This window comes from Anopheles bellator, chromosome 2 (assembly GCF_943735745.2).
Source record: "Anopheles bellator chromosome 2, idAnoBellAS_SP24_06.2, whole genome shotgun sequence".
NCBI classification, from domain to species: domain Eukaryota; kingdom Metazoa; phylum Arthropoda; class Insecta; order Diptera; family Culicidae; genus Anopheles; species Anopheles bellator.
In genome coordinates this window covers 41063036-41083157 of record NC_071286.1, presented here as the reverse complement: position 1 = coordinate 41083157, position 20122 = coordinate 41063036, and the positions used below count along the sequence as shown (strand labels likewise).

The 20122-nt window shown below is 52.2% G+C and overlaps 5 protein-coding genes across 6 annotated transcripts in view; 1 reads left to right on the top strand and 4 right to left on the bottom strand.

The window, feature by feature from the left end:
- Positions 1 to 154: 154 nt before the first annotated feature.
- On the bottom strand, positions 155 to 1663 carry LOC131210091 (uncharacterized). The gene is made up of 2 exons (XM_058203287.1): positions 1547 to 1663; positions 155 to 1464 (listed from the first exon to the last, which is right to left on the bottom strand). Exons 1-2 carry the CDS (start codon positions 1554 to 1556, stop codon positions 173 to 175), a joined length of 1302 nt encoding a protein of 433 aa, XP_058059270.1. The 5' UTR covers positions 1557 to 1663; the 3' UTR covers positions 155 to 172.
- A 521-nt stretch (positions 1664 to 2184) lies between these two features.
- Positions 2185 to 5990, bottom strand: LOC131210641 (DNA polymerase subunit gamma-1, mitochondrial). The gene is made up of 3 exons (XM_058203918.1): positions 5865 to 5990; positions 2680 to 5822; positions 2185 to 2587 (listed from the first exon to the last, which is right to left on the bottom strand). The coding sequence occupies exons 1-3, from the start codon at positions 5988 to 5990 to the stop codon at positions 2284 to 2286; spliced, it is 3573 nt and encodes a 1190-aa protein (XP_058059901.1). The 3' UTR covers positions 2185 to 2283.
- A 172-nt stretch (positions 5991 to 6162) lies between these two features.
- LOC131212966 (DNA-binding protein Ets97D) lies at positions 6163 to 8103 on the top strand. Its single transcript, XM_058207068.1, has 3 exons — positions 6163 to 7423; positions 7500 to 7613; positions 7687 to 8103. The coding sequence occupies exons 1-3, from the start codon at positions 6268 to 6270 to the stop codon at positions 7977 to 7979; spliced, it is 1563 nt and encodes a 520-aa protein (XP_058063051.1). The 5' UTR covers positions 6163 to 6267; the 3' UTR covers positions 7980 to 8103.
- LOC131212967 (probable U3 small nucleolar RNA-associated protein 11) lies at positions 8079 to 8949 on the bottom strand. Its single transcript, XM_058207069.1, has one exon. The coding sequence runs from the start codon at positions 8886 to 8888 to the stop codon at positions 8127 to 8129; it is 762 nt and encodes a 253-aa protein (XP_058063052.1). The 5' UTR covers positions 8889 to 8949; the 3' UTR covers positions 8079 to 8126.
- A 314-nt stretch (positions 8950 to 9263) lies between these two features.
- LOC131209372 (filamin-A) overlaps positions 9264 to 20122 on the bottom strand; it is a 37436-nt gene continuing 26577 nt past the window's right edge. For both annotated transcript variants that reach the window (XM_058202427.1, XM_058202428.1), the window contains 6 exons: positions 13032 to 13342; positions 12007 to 12955; positions 11674 to 11913; positions 11408 to 11601; positions 10694 to 11342; positions 9264 to 10624 (listed from right to left, as the gene is read on the bottom strand). In XM_058202427.1, coding sequence (XP_058058410.1) covers positions 10440 to 10624; positions 10694 to 11342; positions 11408 to 11601; positions 11674 to 11913; positions 12007 to 12955; positions 13032 to 13342 — 2528 coding nt within the window. In that variant the 3' untranslated portion in view covers positions 9264 to 10439. The remainder of the gene's footprint in view (positions 10625 to 10693; positions 11343 to 11407; positions 11602 to 11673; positions 11914 to 12006; positions 12956 to 13031; positions 13343 to 20122) is intronic.

The following is a 20122-nucleotide window of genomic DNA, read 5'->3' as shown; positions in this document are numbered from 1 at the left end:
TGATGGTAAGCAATCTTTCCGATGGTAAGTCCTTAATGGCACAGAAGTTCTGTGATCCAGATTCGTACGCGTGATTTTATTGCATTCGGCGTTCCTGAGTAGTCACTCATTAAACAACTTATTAAAATAAAACATGAAATAAAACATTACAAATAAACAACTCCACTGCGTTTCACTTGTTCATCTCACACTCCGTTTTCGTTACGAGCTCGAATTCGTCCCCCGGAGAAGGCGGTGTGTCCGATTGATGCATGGAAGGAAAAGCTTGGCCAACAATGGCCCTAAATGCGTCGTCCGTTGGAACCAGCGATTGATTGGAGGTTTGTAGCGCTTGAATAGCTAACTTTTCTGCGTCGGTCATACTCTCTAATCCGCTTAGCCACTTGTCCAGATTGTCGGGGATGCCGAGGGCCGTGTGTTGAAGAGCCAGCTGTTGCGATATGTTTACGCATTCTGACGCCAGATCGAGCACGGTTGCCGACTGCAATTTCAGAGGTTCCTTCACGTTCGCTAGAAAACGCAATTGCCGCAATACTTCGACCATCATTTCGCGTGTTTTCGAAACGACTTCGAGTTGCTCTTTGTTCGATCCTAACAGCAGCCCATTGCGCTGCGAAAGACTAGCCTTCCAGCGTGCCAGTTCCTCCACCATAAGGCTGCTGGCAAGGAATTTACTGCGCCAAACTTCACTCTGTCCGGCCAGAAATTCGATTTGTTCCGTGTGCGATGAGAGATTTTCCGCCGAGCTTAGTAACTTCCGGGCGAGGTGCAGCTTGTCCTCCGTTAGTACGTTCACTTTCGTTTGCAGATCCTCACCGACGGCAGCGACTAGCAAGTTTTTTAGCTCCGAGTTAACCTGAGCCTGAAATTTGAGCTGCCCTTGAAGGTAGTCACGTTCCTTGCGCAACTCTTCCAGCTCCTTCTCGTAGCGAGCCTTATCGCCGTCGTCGTCCCGTGAAAGGGAGGCACTTCCGAGGCGCAGCTCTTTATCGGTCATGGTGGACATTTGAGAAACTAGTACGCTGAGGTCCAGATTGTTGCGATTGCTCAGTTTTACCCGTGTCCCACCGCCGGGAATGCAGTTCTTCCCCGGTATGATCGGTGTCACTGCGCCCTTGTACGGCTCGAAGGGCACAAACTTTGGTTCTTTGCTGTGTAACGATGACGAGACAAGTTTCGGCTGACCACCGTGCGGCACGAGACGGGGCACAAGATTGAACACCTTCCCCCGAGGAACGATGGCCGGTAGCGATGCGCGGCCACTGGCCGCAAGTTCCGTAGGACGGTAGATCGGATTGGGACCGGCGTGTGGTAGCAGTCGCTCGATCGCCAGATTCCCGGGCAGTTTGAGGTCACGCGACGCTACGCCAGACGAAGTGGTCGATGACGCGCTGGACAGACGTTTACCTGCGAACGATGGTGCCGAAGCTTCGTTCTCCATTCCATCACCGTCGGTTCGGCGGCCTGTGAATGATGATGAGTCGTGTGAGACGCTACCAAGTAGGGAAGTAGGAGCCGAAGAGCTCCGAAAAATACCCTGCTTTACCTGAATCCATTTTACACACGACTGGAGGATTTCAATACATGAATACGGCGCAATCCTTATCGCAGCGAACGTAAAATTTTCTGTTTTGTTTTGACGCGAACAGCGGAGTGAATAGAACAACAACAAACAACATCAGCACTGCCGTCAAAATCCTCGGAACTTTTCATCGGAATGCCATTTGGCGGTTAGTTCCGTTGACTTGTTGATTTAATTTCATTTCGGTATTGCCTCTACATGTTCTCGAGCTTCTCGAAAAATATATGCAAGCTTCTCAATCGAATCCTTTAGTTCATGCTTAACAAAAAAATTATGAAACTAAATAGTCGTTCTAAACATAGATTTGAATGGATCACTTCAAGTGCTGCAGCTGAAAAATGTACGCGCGATTTCTGAAAGGCGAGGATCATTCAAATAAAGGAGACGAACAGACAAAAGAATCAGACTCGGAAATCAATTGTTTTGTTCACGGTAAAACTGTCGCTTAAGGAATTCCTTGAGGTTCCGACGAACACTCACTCGGAAGGAAACCCATAGAATGATCTGATACTTATGCACGAAAGTGATCGAGCCTTAATCCTTCTCAGACATAAGCGCCGTAGCGAGTGATCACACCCAAGACAATCTGATTGTTACCACATTAAACATGAATTGAAGTCGGAAATCTCTATGCTATACGAGTGCAGCTCCCACAGTTCCCATGGCGTCGGTCATCCTAAGTAGCGGTTGCAAAACTTTCTTTATCTCGGATGGGAATCTCCTTTCAAATGTCTTTGATTTCGCTTTGGCTTAGTCATTTTATGCTGCGTTGTTTCTTTCATTTGGTGCCAATCCCAGCGACTCATATCGCTGGCGTCGGGACCGAGCTTGGCAAGCGTCTGGTAGATATCTAGCGACTCTCCATCCGGCACGCCATACCCTGCGGACATACCGTGTGGGTTCGAGGGCGTTCGGCAATCGTGCTGGGCTTCCTTGCGTAGTACACGATCCACCTCGACTGTGGCGAAAAATGCTACCGATTGTGGCAGATCCCGGAATCCAATTCTATAGAACGTCGAGATAGAAAGAAAGAGTTGTTAAATCAGCTTACTGGCTTTACAACCAACAGCAAGACATGCTAGAACGGGCAGAATTACCGGTGGGCACAGAAGGAGCGCGTCAGCAGATTGGTTACGTGCATTGCCAGGGCCGCGTGATGTGCGTATCGTTCCTCGACCAGATAGCGCACCTCGTCGTGAAAGCTCAGGCAGAAGCGAATGCGCTCGGCACCCATCAGCCAGCGCATACACACCAGCATCAAATGCAGAAAGTCCACGGCGCCACTCTGCACCACCCAGTTAATGCGCGTAGGCATGAAGCGATCTTCGTCCAGCCCTTCGTCGCCGGGTTCGAGTGCGCGACTGAGCCGTCCGCCTAGAAACGGCGTCCGCGGTTGATCGGCGCTTGCGATCGCCTCCAATCGATTAAACATTGCACTCTCCGTACCGCCGCACCAGCGTGATCGATGGAACATTTCATCGACGGCCCGATTGCAGACGCGCGCCAGCTTGAGCGCTTCATATGGTGTGCAATTCTGACGATACTCGGGGTGCGCGTCCGCCCACGATGTCCGCAACCGATACACTTTTCGCCCCTTGGTCAGTGTGAACATTTTGCTCGCCTTCGAACGAGCTTCCGCCTCCGAGAGGGTCGGGTTGAATTGCTTAAGCAACCGTTCGGCAAACTGCTGACCAGCACCGTAGATCCGCGCGTAATTAATTACTTTCGCGTGATCTCGCGAAATTCCGACGGCCCGTGCTGTAACGCTGTGCATGTCGGTGCCTGTGGCTTTCGTTCCGCTTAGCGTCATCCAACCGAAAGGGGTACCTCCGTGCAGACCGCTCGCATCCGCGTCCCCCAGAACCGAGGCAATCCAGAGCTCCTGGCTATCGACATCGGCGCCCACGATACGGTAACCGGGTGGTGCCTGTACCATTGCCCGCAATTCCGATCCGATCCGTTCGCGTTGCGCATTGCTAGCGGTCATCCACGTAGGTTCCATGGCGCGTCGGGTAAGCGTCCCGCATACCACAACTTGCGGTAGTATTGCTCCGAAAACAGTGGGGGAAGTGTCGTTGGCGGCTTCGACGACGGTGGTGGGCAGCTCTTCGTTCTCAAGCCAAACGACCAGTTGACCGTGGATGCGGTCCCGATTGTTGCGCCAATATGACAGCATACGGGCAATAGCGACGACCCGCTCCGCTGCCTGCCCGTCACCGGCTAGTACGTTTTCGGAAAACTTGGCGAGAAAATCCTTCGACAGTGGATTACCCACCCGACGACCGGCACCGTCTTTGTGCGGCAGCTGAAGAAAAAAGCAGCATCCTTCAAGCTCTAAGTTACACCAAACACCGGCTCCTTCGTAGCGAATGGTCGGCGAATCCTTGCGTGGTCCAATCTTCCGATAGTACTCTCTTCGGCTGATCGTTTGTTCGACGTCTCGTCGAAGGTGATGCATTGCTTCATTGCTTTCGGCTGCAGAGGCCGACGATTGGCGCAGTTCGACCACCGGGCAAGCGGACACCAGTTGTTCAAGAGGTAGCCTTTCATCAGCGTCCGAATCAACGTCTCGATGGTATTTGTAAGGCACGAGGAAGCCCCATCCGTGGCCACGGATGTAATGCAGCGGGTAACCTTCCCAGCAGAGCGACAACAGCTTCGGTGCAATCTGCATCCCGGTGCTGAGCTTCTGGTACGGTCCTGGTTGCCAATCAGTAGTGTCAGGCTTGGAGCAAAGATTGCGATACCAAGCAGGATAGCCCGGAAGTAAAGGCCGACGCACCGGGAGTCGTTCGGCCATCGCGTACAGGTGGGCAAACCGTTGCGTCAACCACTGCGCCTCGTCGTTATCATCCTCGTTATTCTTTTCGCCAGCCACTTTTTCACTGTTTCCGTCGGCTAAAGTCGAAGATTGTCCCGTCGTCGGCAGGCCCTTTGGTATGGTCTTTTTGCGCGCCGCTGTTAACTTCAGCTCCTGAACGTTCCAGTCCTCATCCCACAGCCACAAATCTTTACGATAAGCGGCATCGTGGAGCAGTGCGCAAGCACTATCCGCCCGCTGGGCAAGTAGATGCTTCGCTTCAATATCGAAATCCTCGTAGGCAAGATCGGACTCGGTTAAGTAGCGTGTCCAGTTTGCATTGACGGGTAAATAGGCACTGCCCATCTCAAGCATACCCGCCAAAGTAGCGGGATGTGGAAAGCGTTGGTGAAACATTGGCCACAAGCGCCGCAAAACGGCCCACGTAGCTCGCACATCCTCGGCACAGTAGGTCATGAGGCTAGCAAAGTCCTTTTGAACATCGTCCAGCGTTCCCTCGACGAAAGTATCCCTTTGGCTCTTGCTTAACCGCTCTCCGCAATAGAGCTCGTACACGTCGGCCAGATTGTTAAGGGAGCTTTGCTCGCTCCAACCACTATCGGCTGCCGGAAGAGCCTTTTTCGACTTTAGCATTGCCCGCTGGTAGCTTGTAATGCCGCTGACGCACACGTGCAGGGACATCGTATCGAGAAAGCGTAGTGCCGTCGGTTCCAGCCAGTACTGCTCTTGAACGCGCGCTCTATCGTAGGACACGTTGTGTCCTACCACAATTCGTGGCTGCCGGAACCGTCGCCGATCTCGGCCGGGTTTCTTCGCATCGCTCTCCAACGGTATGAGATCTTGCAGCTGACAGCGATTAGGTGCGATACGTGGCCCGCTAGCCCCAAACAGCAGTGGGCTAGTCCACGAGTACCAGCACGTAGAACTGACCGCTGTGGCCATCACCGGGGCAGGACCAGCTCGGACGCAGACTTCTACGTCGAAGACAAGTGCGGTATCGGTAGGAAAAGGCACGGAAACCGGCTTCCCATCGGTGTTAGGATCGTATCGGGTCCACCCTGGGGCTCGGGACCATTCACTCGGCATACGTGGGAGTGTCGTCGATTCGTCCGCCAGGGTCTCAATCGCATCACGGTAAGGCCCACTCTGCTCTTCGGCAATCTGATGAAAGTGTTCCTCGATATTGGCACCACGCAGCGTCGGCAGGTTCAAGTCGACTTCGGGTAACAGAACTGGTTTCGAAGCATCGATCCCGTGCCGAACTAGCTCGTCCTGCAAGGTGCTTACAAACTCGGGGTTGATCGGAGGGCTTGAAACTTCCGCCCGGCCGAATATCTGGCGGTAGAGCAGTGGTGAGAGCATCTGTACGTTCATCTCGTTCATTCTGGGTCCATCGGACGATCGCCTCCTAGCATTGTGCTTGCGGTGTTGTGCTTCCGTCGTATTCGTTATTGGATTTACACTGTCCGCCAGCGGCAGTTCCGTGCCCGTACCGGTGGCTGCCAAACGCCGCACAACGCTCCGGGGTAATAGTTCGTCCTCCGGCACCCTTGTGCCGAATCGTCTACACCACGGCGCAAAACGCATGTGGCCGATTCAGGTGGTCCGCTGGTAACTAGAAGATTAGAAAGAACTGTACAGTTGTGATTGTTTTGAAATTTACCGGTAAATCGTCCTAAGCACAATTGACGTTTCGGCTGTCAGTGGTGCTTGACAGTTCTTGGATTGCAACAAACAGGTTTTGTTGTGCCACGAACGAAAGGATCGCCGTTTGTGGAACGCATGGAAGCACAACGAGTGAAAGCGCGAGACACTTCCGGGGTGTGCTATTTCGTTCGATTATGTTAGGTTTCTTCTGTGCGAAATGATGGATTCGTTGAACATAAAACTCGAGGTGCCGGATTTGCCGCTGCAGCTGGGCGAGGATGGGTTAATGATGCCAAACGCGGAGTTCCTGCCGAACGCGAATGAGCTTCTGTTCGGTGGCGACGATGACGATGATGTGATAGCGGTTCACATGGATTTGCGCGAGAACCTTTCGAAACTCCGGGGCCTGGTCGAACAGCGGATCGGCATCTCGCTGAAGCACTATGAGTTTTGGCTGCAAGGTTCGACAATGCTGGAATCGCACAAGAATCTCGTCGACCAGTGTGTTCAAGGGGAGGGATTGGTGCAGATCAACGTGCAGGTCCAACCGGCACAGCGACGGATCAACATTGCCGACGTACTGAAGCCCACCGACGAAGTGCTCCAATCGTATCAGAAGGAGCTGGAGCAGGCGGCAAAGGAATCAGAAAAGGCAGTGTCCGCCACTGGGAAAGAGAAGACGGACGCCCAAGTGACCGCAGCAAACGCTGTCAATAAGCGCAGCAAAGAACTCTCCGTAAGCGATGCGCCGGTGGACGGTTTGGTCGACACTGTTGGTGACGGGAAGTCACTCACAATGGAAGCACAGGAAACGGCCAACGCGGTCGCTGCCATCATCAACTCGGTCAGTGTAGAGGAGCAAGAACGGGAGCGGCGTTTAGTGGCCGACACGACGACGTCGGAAAAGCTGTTGCAACACATCAAGGTGGAATCCAGTAGCTTGAACGAACACTCGATGGACGATTGCGACGATTCGGACTTGGATGATGGCGGCCCGGAGGAGCCGGGCTCGCTCCGTTGGACGTGCGACAGCACGTTTATGAGGGACCAGCAGCGCCTGAATATACCGAAAGACCCGAAAGAGTGGACCGCAGCGCACGTCAAGCACTGGATCCAGTGGGCGGTGCGAACATTCAACCTGACCGGTATTAAACTGCAGGACTGGAACATTAGCGGTCGAGAGCTGTGCGCACTCGGGCGGGAGGAGTTCAAGCAGAAAGTTCCCAACGATCCGGACACCCTGTTCTGGACACATCTGGCCCTGCTGCGGAAATGCAAGTTTGTTGGCGTCCTACAAAAACACGTACCGGACGGGGACGATTTCGATGAGATGGCCATTCGACGAAAGATGCCAAAAATGGTCACTTTGGGAAGTGCGTAAAACCGGACGAAACTACAAAATTGAGCTCGACGAGACTAACAGCTTTTTCTTTCTCGTTTTGGCTTCAGACGAAGCCAATTTTTGTGGAAACCGCACCGGAAACAATGGCCAGATACAGCTGTGGCAGTTTTTGCTGGAAATACTCACCGATCGCGAGCATCGCGGCATCATTCAGTGGATCGGTAAATCAGCAAATGCCACTAAAGGCTCAGGGGTTTGCCGAACGATTTAATTTTTATGATATTTTTGCTTCAGGTCGCGAAGGAGAGTTCAAGCTCTGCAACCCAGAACTGGTGGCCCAGCTCTGGGGCGAGAGGAAAAACAAACCGACAATGAACTACGAGAAGCTGTCGCGTGCCTTACGTTATTACTACGACGGCGATATGATCTCGAAGGTGCACGGTAAGCGATTCGTGTACAAATTTGTGTGCGATCTGCGCGAACTCCTTGGTTACGATGCGTCCGAACTGTCGCGGCTGGTCAGCGAAGGCTCAACGGAGCCGCCCAATAGTGACGAAACGAAAAATTTTGATATGGATTTTGATTGAATGCTTTGCTGACCCTTTTTTTGTTATCCTAGTGTCACTGACAACTGTTCGGTTTATGAAATGTTTATGAAAAACGTATTGAATCTTTCTCGCTTCCATATGAATAAAGTATATTTTGAAGTATAAAAAGTGTAGCTCCGTGGTGTCTTATCGTTTGCGCTCGTACTGGAACTGGTAAACTGGTGCTCCGTCGGCTGTACCCTTTTTCACTCGTTTCGGTTGCGCTTTCCGTTTCTGCTTTAACGTGCGTTTGATCTCCAGTGTCTTCTGCACCACGGCCAGCTCCTTCTCACGTTCAATGCGGCGCTTCAGCTCATTGTAGGACAGATCGCGCTCCCGGGCGATGCGCTCTAGAACTTCGGGCTCAGAGCGGTCCGGTTTCAGTTTTGCCAGATCCTTTAGCCGTGGCCGGTTCGTTCGGCGGCCGATTAGTTCCGGGTGTGTGTCAAGCCGTGCTGCCAGATTGAAATTGGTTGCTTCCTCATCATTGTCGACGAAGAAAATGTGGTTGTTGGGCGTGCCATTGACGATGTCCGTCATGTGGAGCTGACTCTGCAGCCGACGGATTTTATTAGCTTCCATCGTGCGCTTCATCGTCACATACTTCAGGTCTTGCGTTTGCATTAGCTTGATCTGATCCATCGTAAACTCGTCGCCCTGTTCCAGCTCGTGGTGTTCACCTTTTTGGATCTTCGAATTTATCATGTGGTGGTAGAATTCGTCGGGGTTTTTGTTGAGCGCCCGCTTCCGGAGCGCTTTCAGGGTGGCATCCTTCTGATGCTGATCATTGGCGCGCTGCTTGTAGTCCTTCTTCTTCTCCAGCGCCCCCAAATGCTCACGAGCCGCTGGCTGTGCACGCTCGCGGTGCACTTTCTGGTTCGACTTCGATGCTTTTTTCCAACTCGACATTGTGAAACTGGTTGGATCTTCCTTAGTTAATGTAAAATCAATCGGACAAGAACGGTCACAACTAATGCCGCACAATGGCGAACTGACAAATGCACATGGTGTTTGTTTACGGATTTTTGACGTTTCCGTCCATTTGCAGCGGCACACGCAGTGTGTTTTTACAGCGGCTGTGTTCAACGTGGTCAAAATTCAAGATTACGGTTTTTTTTCGTAATTCTAATTTCATTGAATCGAAGTAATTGAAACGTACTAAACTATTTTTTTTCATATTTAGTGTCAAAAGTTTACTTTTCTTTGCAACATTCTACTTGCGTCATCAACAAATTGGAGTCGGTTTTGTTCGGATGAAACAATAGAAAACGGGAACATCGTTTACACAATCGCTTTATTAAATTTTTTTGCTCATTTTTAATATTTCGATTTGACAACTGTTTTCTTATACCTTACATAGACGGATCGTCGTTTTCTTTTAGGAAGTAGCGTGTACATAACATGGAAGTAAGAAACATAATCGTAATAAATAGTAATCAAACTGCTGGGCGCGTGGAACGAATGAATCATGTCGTTTCCTTGTAGAAGGGTAAATTAAAAGTAGCAAACGTAAAAACACTTGGCATGCGCAATGATTTAACTTTAGTGTAGTAATGTAACAAAGATTGAGAATCGAAAGTGGGCGGGAAGAAAACCAAATACAAATATACAATTCTATAAAGAAACAGAGACAGATTAAGCAACAAGTTAACCAACATTCAATTCACAAAGGGAAAGTTTTCAAATGATTCCAAACGGCATGCGAAGAAAGATAAAAACTGAAACAGTTCAACTTATGCTCAAAATTTGTCTGGGCGTTTTGCTACCGACTTTACCGCCCAGCCGATGGCACAGCAGAGCTGCACCGGAGAAGAACGTCTCGGTCCCGGTCATAGGGTTTTAAACTCTGGGAGACCAGGTTTGAGAGATAAAATAGTAGATCCATCAAGATGTTCGAGTCATTGATAATTACTCCATGCAACGCAACAGAACGTGGTTCGTTGTTATTGCGAATTTAAAGTCAGTATGGTAAAAAGGCGCGCTAGCAAACTTTATGGCGCAGGTTGAAGATACTGCTTAGGTTTGAGATAAAAAAAAATGAAAAACCGTCTCCCGTTTCAGGATATTTTCCCGTTTTTCTCCTGCTTTTCGGCGAACACTTCAAACTAGCGCATAGGGTAGATTCAGTTCAGGCACCTTGGGTTGCGGCGTTGGACGATTGTTTTCTTCTTGCCAAGGGCAAGGATACGCTGAGACCATTCGAAACAAACAGCTTGTGGGCGTACACATTAACCGAAAATGGTAGCGCATCGTGTCGTGAGATGGTACAGATTTTGTGTATGTGCGTGTTTGTATGTTTGTGTGATGTTTCCAAAAATGTCATTGTTAACGCGTTGTTGTAATGATTGATACTGGCACTGTTGAAACTTTTCCTCGCAAGATGAGCACGAACCGAATGGGTGACATTTTGCAGTGTTGGACTTTTGTTTAACGGAACAAGTGGCGGGTGTCGTGGGGTCTTTACACTTCAACCTTGAACGGGGATCCGGGAATATGATCGTCGCCCCATTTCACCAGCAGGATGTAGTCGCCCCGCTCACGAACCAGATAGTTGACATTGTATTGATTGCGTCCCGTGTGTTTGATGAACACTTCATCGCACGGTCCCTTGGGGCCGTAAATGCCGACAAACAGAATGTTGTTGCCTAAACGATAAAAAGGCCCATTTTATTCTTTGCCCGTACGAGTATTGCTATCGTAATTCTATAACTCACCCGCATCACCGGCATTCACTGTGAATTGATTCTGCTTGCCCATGTACGCCTTCTTGAGACCCATGCCCTTCGACTGGACTTTGCTGGCGTCCGATTTGAAGATGGGCAGGATGACTCCGGTCCGATTACCACCCTTCGACACCTTGGCCACCGTTTCGACGATAACAGAGGACGTCTCTTGACCACCGGCTTCGGCCAAGCTCTCCCCCGTGCAGTTGATCTTGAACGGTGAGCCGACGATGTGCATCTGGTTGTACTTGATCGTCATGTAGTAGTGGCCTGGTAATAGTGGCGTGTAGCGGACCTTGTAGCCTTCTTCGACCTCCGTACAGTCCATCGCTACCTTGGCCGGACCATCAACGGTAACGGCCAGCGTACCCGCACCGGCATTGCACGTGTCGATGATCAAATCGGTCTTTTCGCCCGTCTTCACATCACCGAGACCCTTGCCCAAAGCGTGCACCGCGGCCGGATCGACGTCGTCCTTGCCGACTTTTATGCGGTACGGAGAGCCGGGAATATGGACACCGTTGAACTTCACGTGGATTGCGTGGATACCGTTCTCGCGTGGATAGAATCGCACCGAGTACTGATCCTGGTCGATCAGTTGTATGAAACAATCGTCTTCGTTGTTGGACGGAGCAACGACCTGCGTAAGCGAACGGTAATTTATACTTCGCCTGAAGCACCGAGAGTCGCCGTAGGACGTCTTACCTTCGCATCGAGCTCACCCTTGGCCCCGTTCTTTCGGACCATAAACTGGGCAGGCTTGTCGGCCTGAACGCAACCGGTTGGGAACTGTGCCACCTCCAGTTTGTGCGCTTCGCCCATCGCCGGTGAGATGTACACCTTGAACGGCGAGTCCGGAATATGGCGATCGTTGAATTTCAACCCGATGCGATAGTCACCTGAAATGCGGTAACCAAGACGATATATCAAGTGTCAGTCGTTGTGCAACGGCATGGGACCGGCGGCCTTACCTGGTTCGCTGACCACATAGGAAACGTCGCACGAGCCGTCTTTGCGATCCTTGAACTCGATCTCCGCTTTGCTGGGGCCTTCGACAGAAATGGCCAAAGTGCCACCGCCTGCTTCGCGCGTCCACACGTTGAACTCGGCCGGTACGCCCTGTTCACCGTGCTCAAGACCCGGACCACCGGCCTTGACCAAGTGGGCACCAGTGTCTTTGAGCGGACCAACGGTGAACTGGAATGGCGATCCTGCAAACGATCATCACGAAAATGGTGTGGATTAATCCCTTGCTTCTTGACCATCAAAGGGCCCTGTTTCCCCACCATCGTGCGACCACTTACCAGGAATATGAATCTGCTTGTACTTGACCGAAACCGTGTGGACACCGAGCTCCTTCGGCACAAAGTGAACTGCGTACAATCCGTCTTCAATCTCCTGTATCTCGGCGTCCTCGCTAACGCCACCGGGCGAGGTAACGGTAGCGGACAGATCGAACGACGTAATGCCAGGCATCTTGAACGTGAGCTTGCACTGGCTACCGACCTCCGTGATCGGAACGGCCTCGCGCTGCCGCTGGATCTTCTCTCGCTGCCGGTTCGTGCCTTCACCCGACACCTTCACCGTGAACGGGGAACCCGTCACGTGGTGGTCGGCGAACTTGAGATTCACGATGTAATATCCCGGTTCGGTCGGTTTGTACGCGATGTTCAGCGTGCCGTCGTCCTTGTCCGTGCACTGGATCTCCGCCTTGCTCGGGCCCTCGATCGACAGCGACAGACCGCCGTATCCGGCGTTGCGCGTGTCCACCGAGAACACGTTGTCCTGGTGCGTTTTGCCTTCCTTCAGCGCGCTGCCCGAAACGACCACCTTCTTCGCGTCGCCGACCTCACGCTCGCACACGTTCACCTTGAAGGGCGAGTTGGCGATGTGCTTGCCGAGCCGCTTGACGGACACGGTGTGCTCGCCAATTTCGCGTGGCGTAAACGAGATGCCAATGTTGCCGGTGGGCATGCGCTTCAGGAAGCACGGTTCCTCCAGGCCCGTCGGTGCCTGAATCGACGCGTTCAGCGAGCGCAGATCCTGGTCGCTGATGACGCCCGGGAGCGTCACCTCGGAGCAGGAGCCGACCGAGATCTGGTTACGCTTGCGGCCCTCACCGGTGATCTTGGCGAAGTACGGCGAACCCTTGATGTGCTTGTCACCGAAGCGGACGGAGATTTTGTACTCGCCGGGAGCGGTCGGTAGGTACGACACGGACACCGTGCCATCCTTGTTATCGTGATAGGTGATCTGCAGCGAAGCGATTTAAAAATCGTTACCGTAACAAATTGCTCGTAGTGGCGCTGCACCGCTCGATGATACTTACGTCCGCCTTGCTCGGCCCTTCGACGGCCATCTGCAAACCGCCGGCACCGGCCCCCTTGGTGGAGATGATGAACTGGGCCGGCTCGCCCGTGACACCGTGCACCAGGCCCGGTCCGTACGCCGTCACGTACCCGGACGAGATCGAATCGACGTGGAATTTGAACGGCGAGCCCTGCACATGCTCCCCATTGTATTTCACCGCCAGCTCGTGGATACCTTCCTCCTTCGGTTCGTAGCGGATCGATACGGTTCCATCGTGGTTGTCGTCAATCACGGGCTTGTCTACCTGTCCGCTGGGCATCTTGACTTCGGCTGGTGGAAGAAAGGCGACAAGCAAAACCACATTATTCAAGCGAATCCCAGCGCGGCGAACGACACGGCGGCGAGTAGCAAAGTCCTTCGTAATCCCACGCAAGGCGAGACATGTGATCAAGGTGGCGATCTCGCCCGGACCGGGACAAGTTACACAACAGCGCGGGCTGCGCGGCGTTCCCTATTTTCATCACGATCATCACACGATCATCATCGCATAATGTGAACCGCTCAAAAGTGTGATCCATTCCAGGGGTATTTTTATAAAAATTCCTTTGCGCTTACTCGTGCCACCCGGAGCTCTAGCGCCGTTGGACGGGGTGGCGTTACGGTTGCGTTCCCGTCCTGCTCGGCGCGCCCCTCGGCCTCGGCGCGGCCCCAGAACTGGCTGTTCTACGTTGGCACCCCATCGCGCGACGCCACCACTTTATTGCCACTCGCTTTCTCTCTGCCTATTCGGCCACCAGCAGGACGGTTTCCCGAGCGCCGCAGCGATACATATTGGGTACACCTGTTGTTTTTTTGGCACAATTTATTTGGACGGATCTTCAAAATTTTTCCCAGCTTTTCCCCGCCCGGTCCTGCTCAAGCGCACCGCGCCCGTTGGAAGGACACGCAAGAATGGAAAAAGAATAAACTCGCACATTTCCCGCTGGCGTTGCATTCAGAGTCGCGCGCGCGGCTGAATGGAGGCGACACGTTCGGACGACACAGCATTCGGCCTGGCCTTCGCCTCGTTCGTTTTCGTCCCTGCTTGGCCGCTGATCTGATCTGTTAAATATAGATCTTTGGTGCGGAGAAAAAAGCCGCTGGCCAGCTTCGTTGCGGAAAATGCGGATTTGTGCGAGTTTCTGTTTTGGAATTATTCGAAAAACTTTGTCTTTGGCCCAGCACTTTCGGTCGGTCGTCCGATGTCCATCTTCGTTCCCGCCGGTCCCGGTCTCACTGTCAAGATCGCGCAACACGCAGCGGGTGCAACAACAGCGTTTGCCACCTTCGATGGGTGGCCACTGTTGTGTTTGTCTGTCCAATTGTTTGTTGATTCTGTGTTGTTGTGCCCGATGTCTGATGGGTTGTTGTTGTGAGTCACGATCACGGACTTCCTGCTCTCTGGACTTCGCAAAACGTAGCTCGTGCACGTTGTGATGCCGTGACGTTGTGACAATGCGTTATCTTATGCAACGGCCGCGACTGGTGGGATTTGTTTTGTTATCCGGCATACGGCCTTGAATCCGGATCGGACACACAAGGCGTACCGCCGCAACGCGGTGAACGATGACAACGGAAAGAAACTCAATTTGTCGAAACTTTGTAGCCCCCCAAATAGGACGGATTGTTTATTATCGATTTCAACTACATCCTGGGCATCTACGGGTAGGCGGCTGGGCCAAATAACGCGCGTTGTGCCAATCATACACCGGTTGGGAGACGAACGGAGCCGCATAAACAGTTTCATTTGTTTATGCCAGCCAATGTTTTTGATGGGATTTTATTGGACCGAAATACATTTGGTTCCGCATTACCAAGGACAATGCTTCCGATATCGCGGTAATCGAGCCGGAGACGGTGCGTTTTAAATTCGCTCAGCTCATACAAAAAGTCAATTTTTTTGCCCAGTGTGAGTTAAGGAGTGAGATTACGACACATACCAGGTTTGGCTTGGCCACACTACTGGCGAGCACCAGGCGCCCGCTTCGTTATGGACCTGAACACACGCAAGCGCTTTGTGAAAAAAAAAACACAGAAACGACGGTTCGTCACACACTGTTTACAATGGTACCGTGGCGGAGTCGAGCAGGAGCAGGATCGGCATTTTGGGAAGATTTTTAATCCGCACAAAGAAAAACGCAAACCTCGACTTTGATAGTGCGAACTTGGGAAGAGGTAAAAATAGTAGAAACAACACCGCGCTGTTTGTTTTTACATTCCTCTCGCAAACGTCCCGAGCACTGTGGGTCTTGATGGACAGCAGCGACTAGAAAGCGTGAGAGTGAAACGGTTGCAATAAAGCGTAAAGAAAAGAAATTTATTATTTCAACGTTTTCGATAGGCCACCGTTGGCCCTGCCGAGGCCTTCCATCATGCGCGCCCCGGGTCGTTAGTGTGACAGCCGAAGAACCGTGCGGAAAGCCAACACCCGGCAGCAGATCATCGCCGCCGCGTACAGCTGCGGCAGTGTATTCGTGCATGAAAGCCACCCATAAATTATTATGCTGGCCGAGCTCGCCCGAGTGCCGCGGCTGGCCAAACCAAAGGGATGGTCAGGAGACGGAAATGGGGACGAAGAAAAAAAAACCGTTGGAAGAAGGTTAGAGCAAGGTTGGAACGGGTTGGCCACGGTTCGGCTCGTCATGGTGGCCATTGGGCAATAGAATGAAATCGAAAGCCCTGGAATGACTAATGCACAGAGAAAATATGATCACGCGCGTGCCTCTAATGGGGGAGTCGGGAAGAAGCTGACCTTTACCGAATTCTACAATTCAGCGTCCGTCATAAATGGCAAAATCGACTCGTTTACGGGGCTGAGAAAGTGAATACAATCCGACACCATCGGCCGCCAGTTGTCGAGAACGCTTCCGATCCGTGAAAGTGGCGACTGGTACGCTTTTTGGCCTATTTTTATCTGCCAAAAAGATCAGACTCGGGCTCAGGAATTTCTGGACCGTTCGTGGATTGTCGGCCCTATCAAGCTGGGGATCGTTGGGAGTGAGGCGCCGAACGATGCACAACAACGAACCTACGTTTTACGCACTGAAACTGCCCACGGTTGATTAACAATAAATGTGAAGTGATAACTCTCTACGGGATTGAGCTCAAATTTAAACAAAATCGACTCATCCGTGGACCTTTTGGCTGGAACCGAACGGTGCTGGTGTTTCCGAATTTCTACGTCGTTTATGTTGGTGCCCTTGAAACGGAAAACTGGCTGGAAGTGGAAAGTGTGACTCCAACAGCCGACATTCTACGCCTCACTTTGTCTGCACCTTTCGTTCCACAGCAGAAAGGAGACACGGCGTGCGTCTACCATTAAGCGTAAACGCAGCTGAAGCATAGTTTACGCATTGTTTGGGTTCTCGGTTTCATTGATCCACTTTTGTTCTGACCCATTGCACCGGAATTCGAACATTCGCAGCATTACCAGCATGCCGGGGAACGTCGGTGCGTGATGAGGCAGGACGAAAATATTTTTATTCAATTTTCTAAACCTCCACTTTAACCGAGCTCGCGCTCGCTCCTCTGGCCGGCCGCTGTGTTGCCTCCTGCGTGTTGTTTATTTTAGTGCTAAATGTGCGACTGGTTTCGGCTTCCCGCAACCGACGACTCGGTGGTTTCGAAGCGGCTGCTGCCACTTGTGGTCCCCACCACCGATGTCTAGCGCCCCGCGCGCAAAGTGGCGCAGGAATTGTCGGAAACGATAAACAGGCATTCGTCTTCGCAGTCGCGAAGAAAACTGTGGTGATGAGCAGCGCCAGATATGTGTGAGGGGCTTGGATTACTTTCAAGTGGCACACTGCTTCCGAAATCAACAAGTCTCTTGAGCGTTCGGGGCGCACTCCGGTTAATTGATGGCACTTGCAGCGTGACTGCCACTGTTTGAGTGACTCTCCTTTCGTCGTGGGGCGCGTGGCATTTGCGAAAGTATGTTGTTTTGGCCTCTCGGGGCCAAGTTGGCACTTGGCGCGCCAGTTGCCGGAGCGCTCCATCAGGTGCGCATGAATCGTGGCGAACGGGCATTACTGGCATAATAAAGCGTTAATCGTCGATGGACTGAAAGACGTTGCAGCGCAAAGAACTTCTCAGCCAGCGGATCAAGAGCCAACAGTGCTGTGGTTGGGATAAATGCCCATGTTTAAATTTGAAGAACTGTTTGTCTTGCAGGGACATATAAATCGATATTACGTTGCATTAAGCTAGCTTCCAAACCAGCAGACTCATAATTGATTGACGATCCATGCCCAACATTTCGGTGGGTTGAAATATGGCCATAGTGAAATTTAAATATGAGATATGAATTATACAAGGCATTGTTCAAACATTTGAGAGATTTCGGCACTAGTAAACTCGTATGACATGTAATATTAATAATTTGTATTAACAACTCAAAGAACGGATCCTCACGAAAACAGGTTGTAGAAAGATCAAAGAAACAGTAAACTTCCAAAGCATGGCTCGAATGTGTCTGAAGTATTCGAGTATCGCGAGTTTAACTACATTCGTCACTAGATAGAATTGCTTGAAGGGGGCCCGATCTTACTTACAAACAGGGCCTGGAGAAACTTGACGGTATGGTGGGACGGTGACTACACAGCCTTTGAGCCAAGCGCGATGAAATTGTGACAGTGGCACTAATGCGGGTGGCAGACATCGCCAGCGAACGTTTCGCGCAAGAAAACCATGTTCGATCGATTGTTTACGACTTGTCCCATAAAAAAAAAAAACGGGGACATTTTTCCCCGAGCGCGCGTCGAATATTCGGCGCTGGCGCAGCCATCCTTGTCGTGGCTGGGTGCCAGCTCCGTTCCCTCGGTCTGCCATCATCTTTACCTTTGTGCGAGTGTAGGAAGAATCCGCTCAGCATGTTGGTCGGGACGAAGTCAATTTCCGAGTCTTCCACCACCGGCACGTCTTGCTCGATGTAGAACACCCGGACCATCTCGCGCCGATCGTGCTCGGAAATGGTCATGGAGCGCGGAAAGCTTCGATAGAACTGACTGTACTCTTCCCAGGTCGCTTCGACCGGTTCGGATCTTCGCTCCTCGTCGTCACTCCACATGATTACCGTACCGTCTGGCGGGGGACGAACTGGGCGTGAAGTGTGCTGGGTGCTGGCTCTGACTGTCTCTGCGCGGGTGCCACGTCCGGCCGGAAGTAGTGTTTATGTGTGACTGTTTGGCTACCTCAATATGGCGACCAAAACTCGTTCCGGAACGCGTTCGAACAACAACTTGTCGCGCACATGCAAACCTAACCGGCAGAACACGGCGAGAAAAGTGGGTCAGTAACATCGGTGTCACTGGTCCTGCTAGGATGGGCTGGTTTTCCCCCCGCGAATGGCCCCAGGTGGGCCGGTGGCCAACGAAGGGTTCTCGGCTTCCGTGTACGCGAGGAGGCAGCTCCGCATAATGCAGAACAATTGATTGCACACCCTTCTTCTCCAGGGCCAGTTCGCGCGTGTGTGTCTGTGTGCTTGTTCTGTGATGTGCTGTGTTCTCTGTCTGTGTGTGGGGGGTGTGTGTGGGTTTGTGGAACTCATGTGGAGTGCGGCGCAGCTGTCGGATTTCGTGCCGGACGAGAGCGATCGAGAACCGAACCGAATCGAAAGCGAACGGCACCTGAACTCAGATCGGAAAGCCGATCGGCGAATATGCAGCTCGACGATCGATCGTCCCGATCAAGGGCCAATTCGAAGACGGATTTGCAGCAACCGCCAACCGGAACTCGTGGCCATCCGGAAGAACTAGTTTCCATGGAACCCGTACAGTACCTGAACGTCCTTCGGGGTACGCAACATGCTGAGGGACGGGATTTCAAGGGAAGGATAATCCAACTGTTTCATTTGTTTTCGGTAGCTTTGCTCGAACGTCCACGAAAGACGTCCACCCTGTGTACCAACAGCTGCAACCGCGCGGCACTGAAGGCCCGGCGGTGGCGCACCGAATGTGGGAATGATGGTGGCAATCAATTTCCTTGCCCCGGATGCGATCCTCGCGTACTCGGAACGAAAACGACTGTCGAGCCTTTCGGCAAACGGACGCGTGCCGGACCGCGGAGGAATACCAGGCCAAATTAGCAGGACTACTGAAGGAGCACACTGTCTCACACGCCTCTCTCTCTCTCTCTCTCTCGGGTCGCGCTTAGGGATGGATTAGTCCATCCAGCTTAGTTGCAGCACTGCGCGTTTCCAGGTGCACCACACTCATCGGAATACGCATTAACATTGAATACATTGATTGACACTGGCCAGAGCACGGACCCCCTCACGGTACGACACGGTGCACGGTGGTTCCTTCGGTTGCAGGATGCACCGTACGTCGCTTACCTAGGGTTTCTACAACTTCGAGTGCGCTTCGAGCGACGGCAATAACTGGCAGGTGTGCTCCTGGTGGGAGCCTATCGCTGCTTCGCCCGGGAGGCTGCTGCTGGGAAGCGCTCCACAATATGAAAATCACACACGTTCCCTAACACACACACATACACAGCCGTACTGGTCGCGCACGCACACACACGCACACACACTCTCACTAGTCGCGTGCCTTTGGAGCAATCGGAATGGTTCGGATCCGTCAGGGAGCTTCCGAGCGTGCTGATGAGCTGAATACCGAACGTCAACTGATAAACGGTACGACCGGACCAGCGATTCGGAGGTGTCCGTCGTCTCCTTTCCAGTGCGCCCTGGCCAACAGAGAGCCGGACGCCCCGAAGACCGATCGGGCCGGCCACCGATCGGTGCTTGTGTGTTTGTGTGCGCCTCGGTTTTAGAGTCCGTTTTTTTTTCTTCTGTTTGTTGCGCATTTCTTCGCCGTGTCCATCTCCACGACAGGAAAGAGAAGAAACGATGCCCAACATCCGGTGAGAGGGTGTTGGGAAGTGTGTACGAATAGGACATCTCGCACACGAATTTTGGAGCGCTCCCATGCTCGAGTGCGAGCGAGAGGAAAGAATCGAGGCCCGAGCGGAATACGAATTTCCGCAACCGTGCCCGTGTATCGGACGCCGGATTGACACGCTTCTGGATCTGATCTCTCCCTCGCCCGAGGGTGTCGGTGAAAATGGTTGCTG

Coding starts and splice junctions, on each gene's coding strand:
- LOC131210641 (XM_058203918.1), bottom strand. CDS start 5,990: ATGCGTTTTGCGCCGTGGTGTAGACGATTCGGCACAAGGGTGCCGGAG. Junction 5,823..5,864: donor AACTGCCGCTGGCGGACAGT/GTAAATCCAATA, acceptor CAACACCGCAAG/CACAATGCTAGGAGGCGATC. Junction 2,588..2,679: donor CGCTCCTTCTGTGCCCACCG/GTAATTCTGCCC, acceptor GACGTTCTATAG/AATTGGATTCCGGGATCTGC.
- LOC131212966 (XM_058207068.1), top strand. CDS start 6,268: ATGATGGATTCGTTGAACATAAAACTCGAGGTGCCGGATTTGCCGCTG. Junction 7,424..7,499: donor AAAAATGGTCACTTTGGGAA/GTGCGTAAAACC, acceptor TTTTGGCTTCAG/ACGAAGCCAATTTTTGTGGA. Junction 7,614..7,686: donor CGGCATCATTCAGTGGATCG/GTAAATCAGCAA, acceptor TTTTTGCTTCAG/GTCGCGAAGGAGAGTTCAAG.
- LOC131212967 (XM_058207069.1), bottom strand. CDS start 8,888: ATGTCGAGTTGGAAAAAAGCATCGAAGTCGAACCAGAAAGTGCACCGC.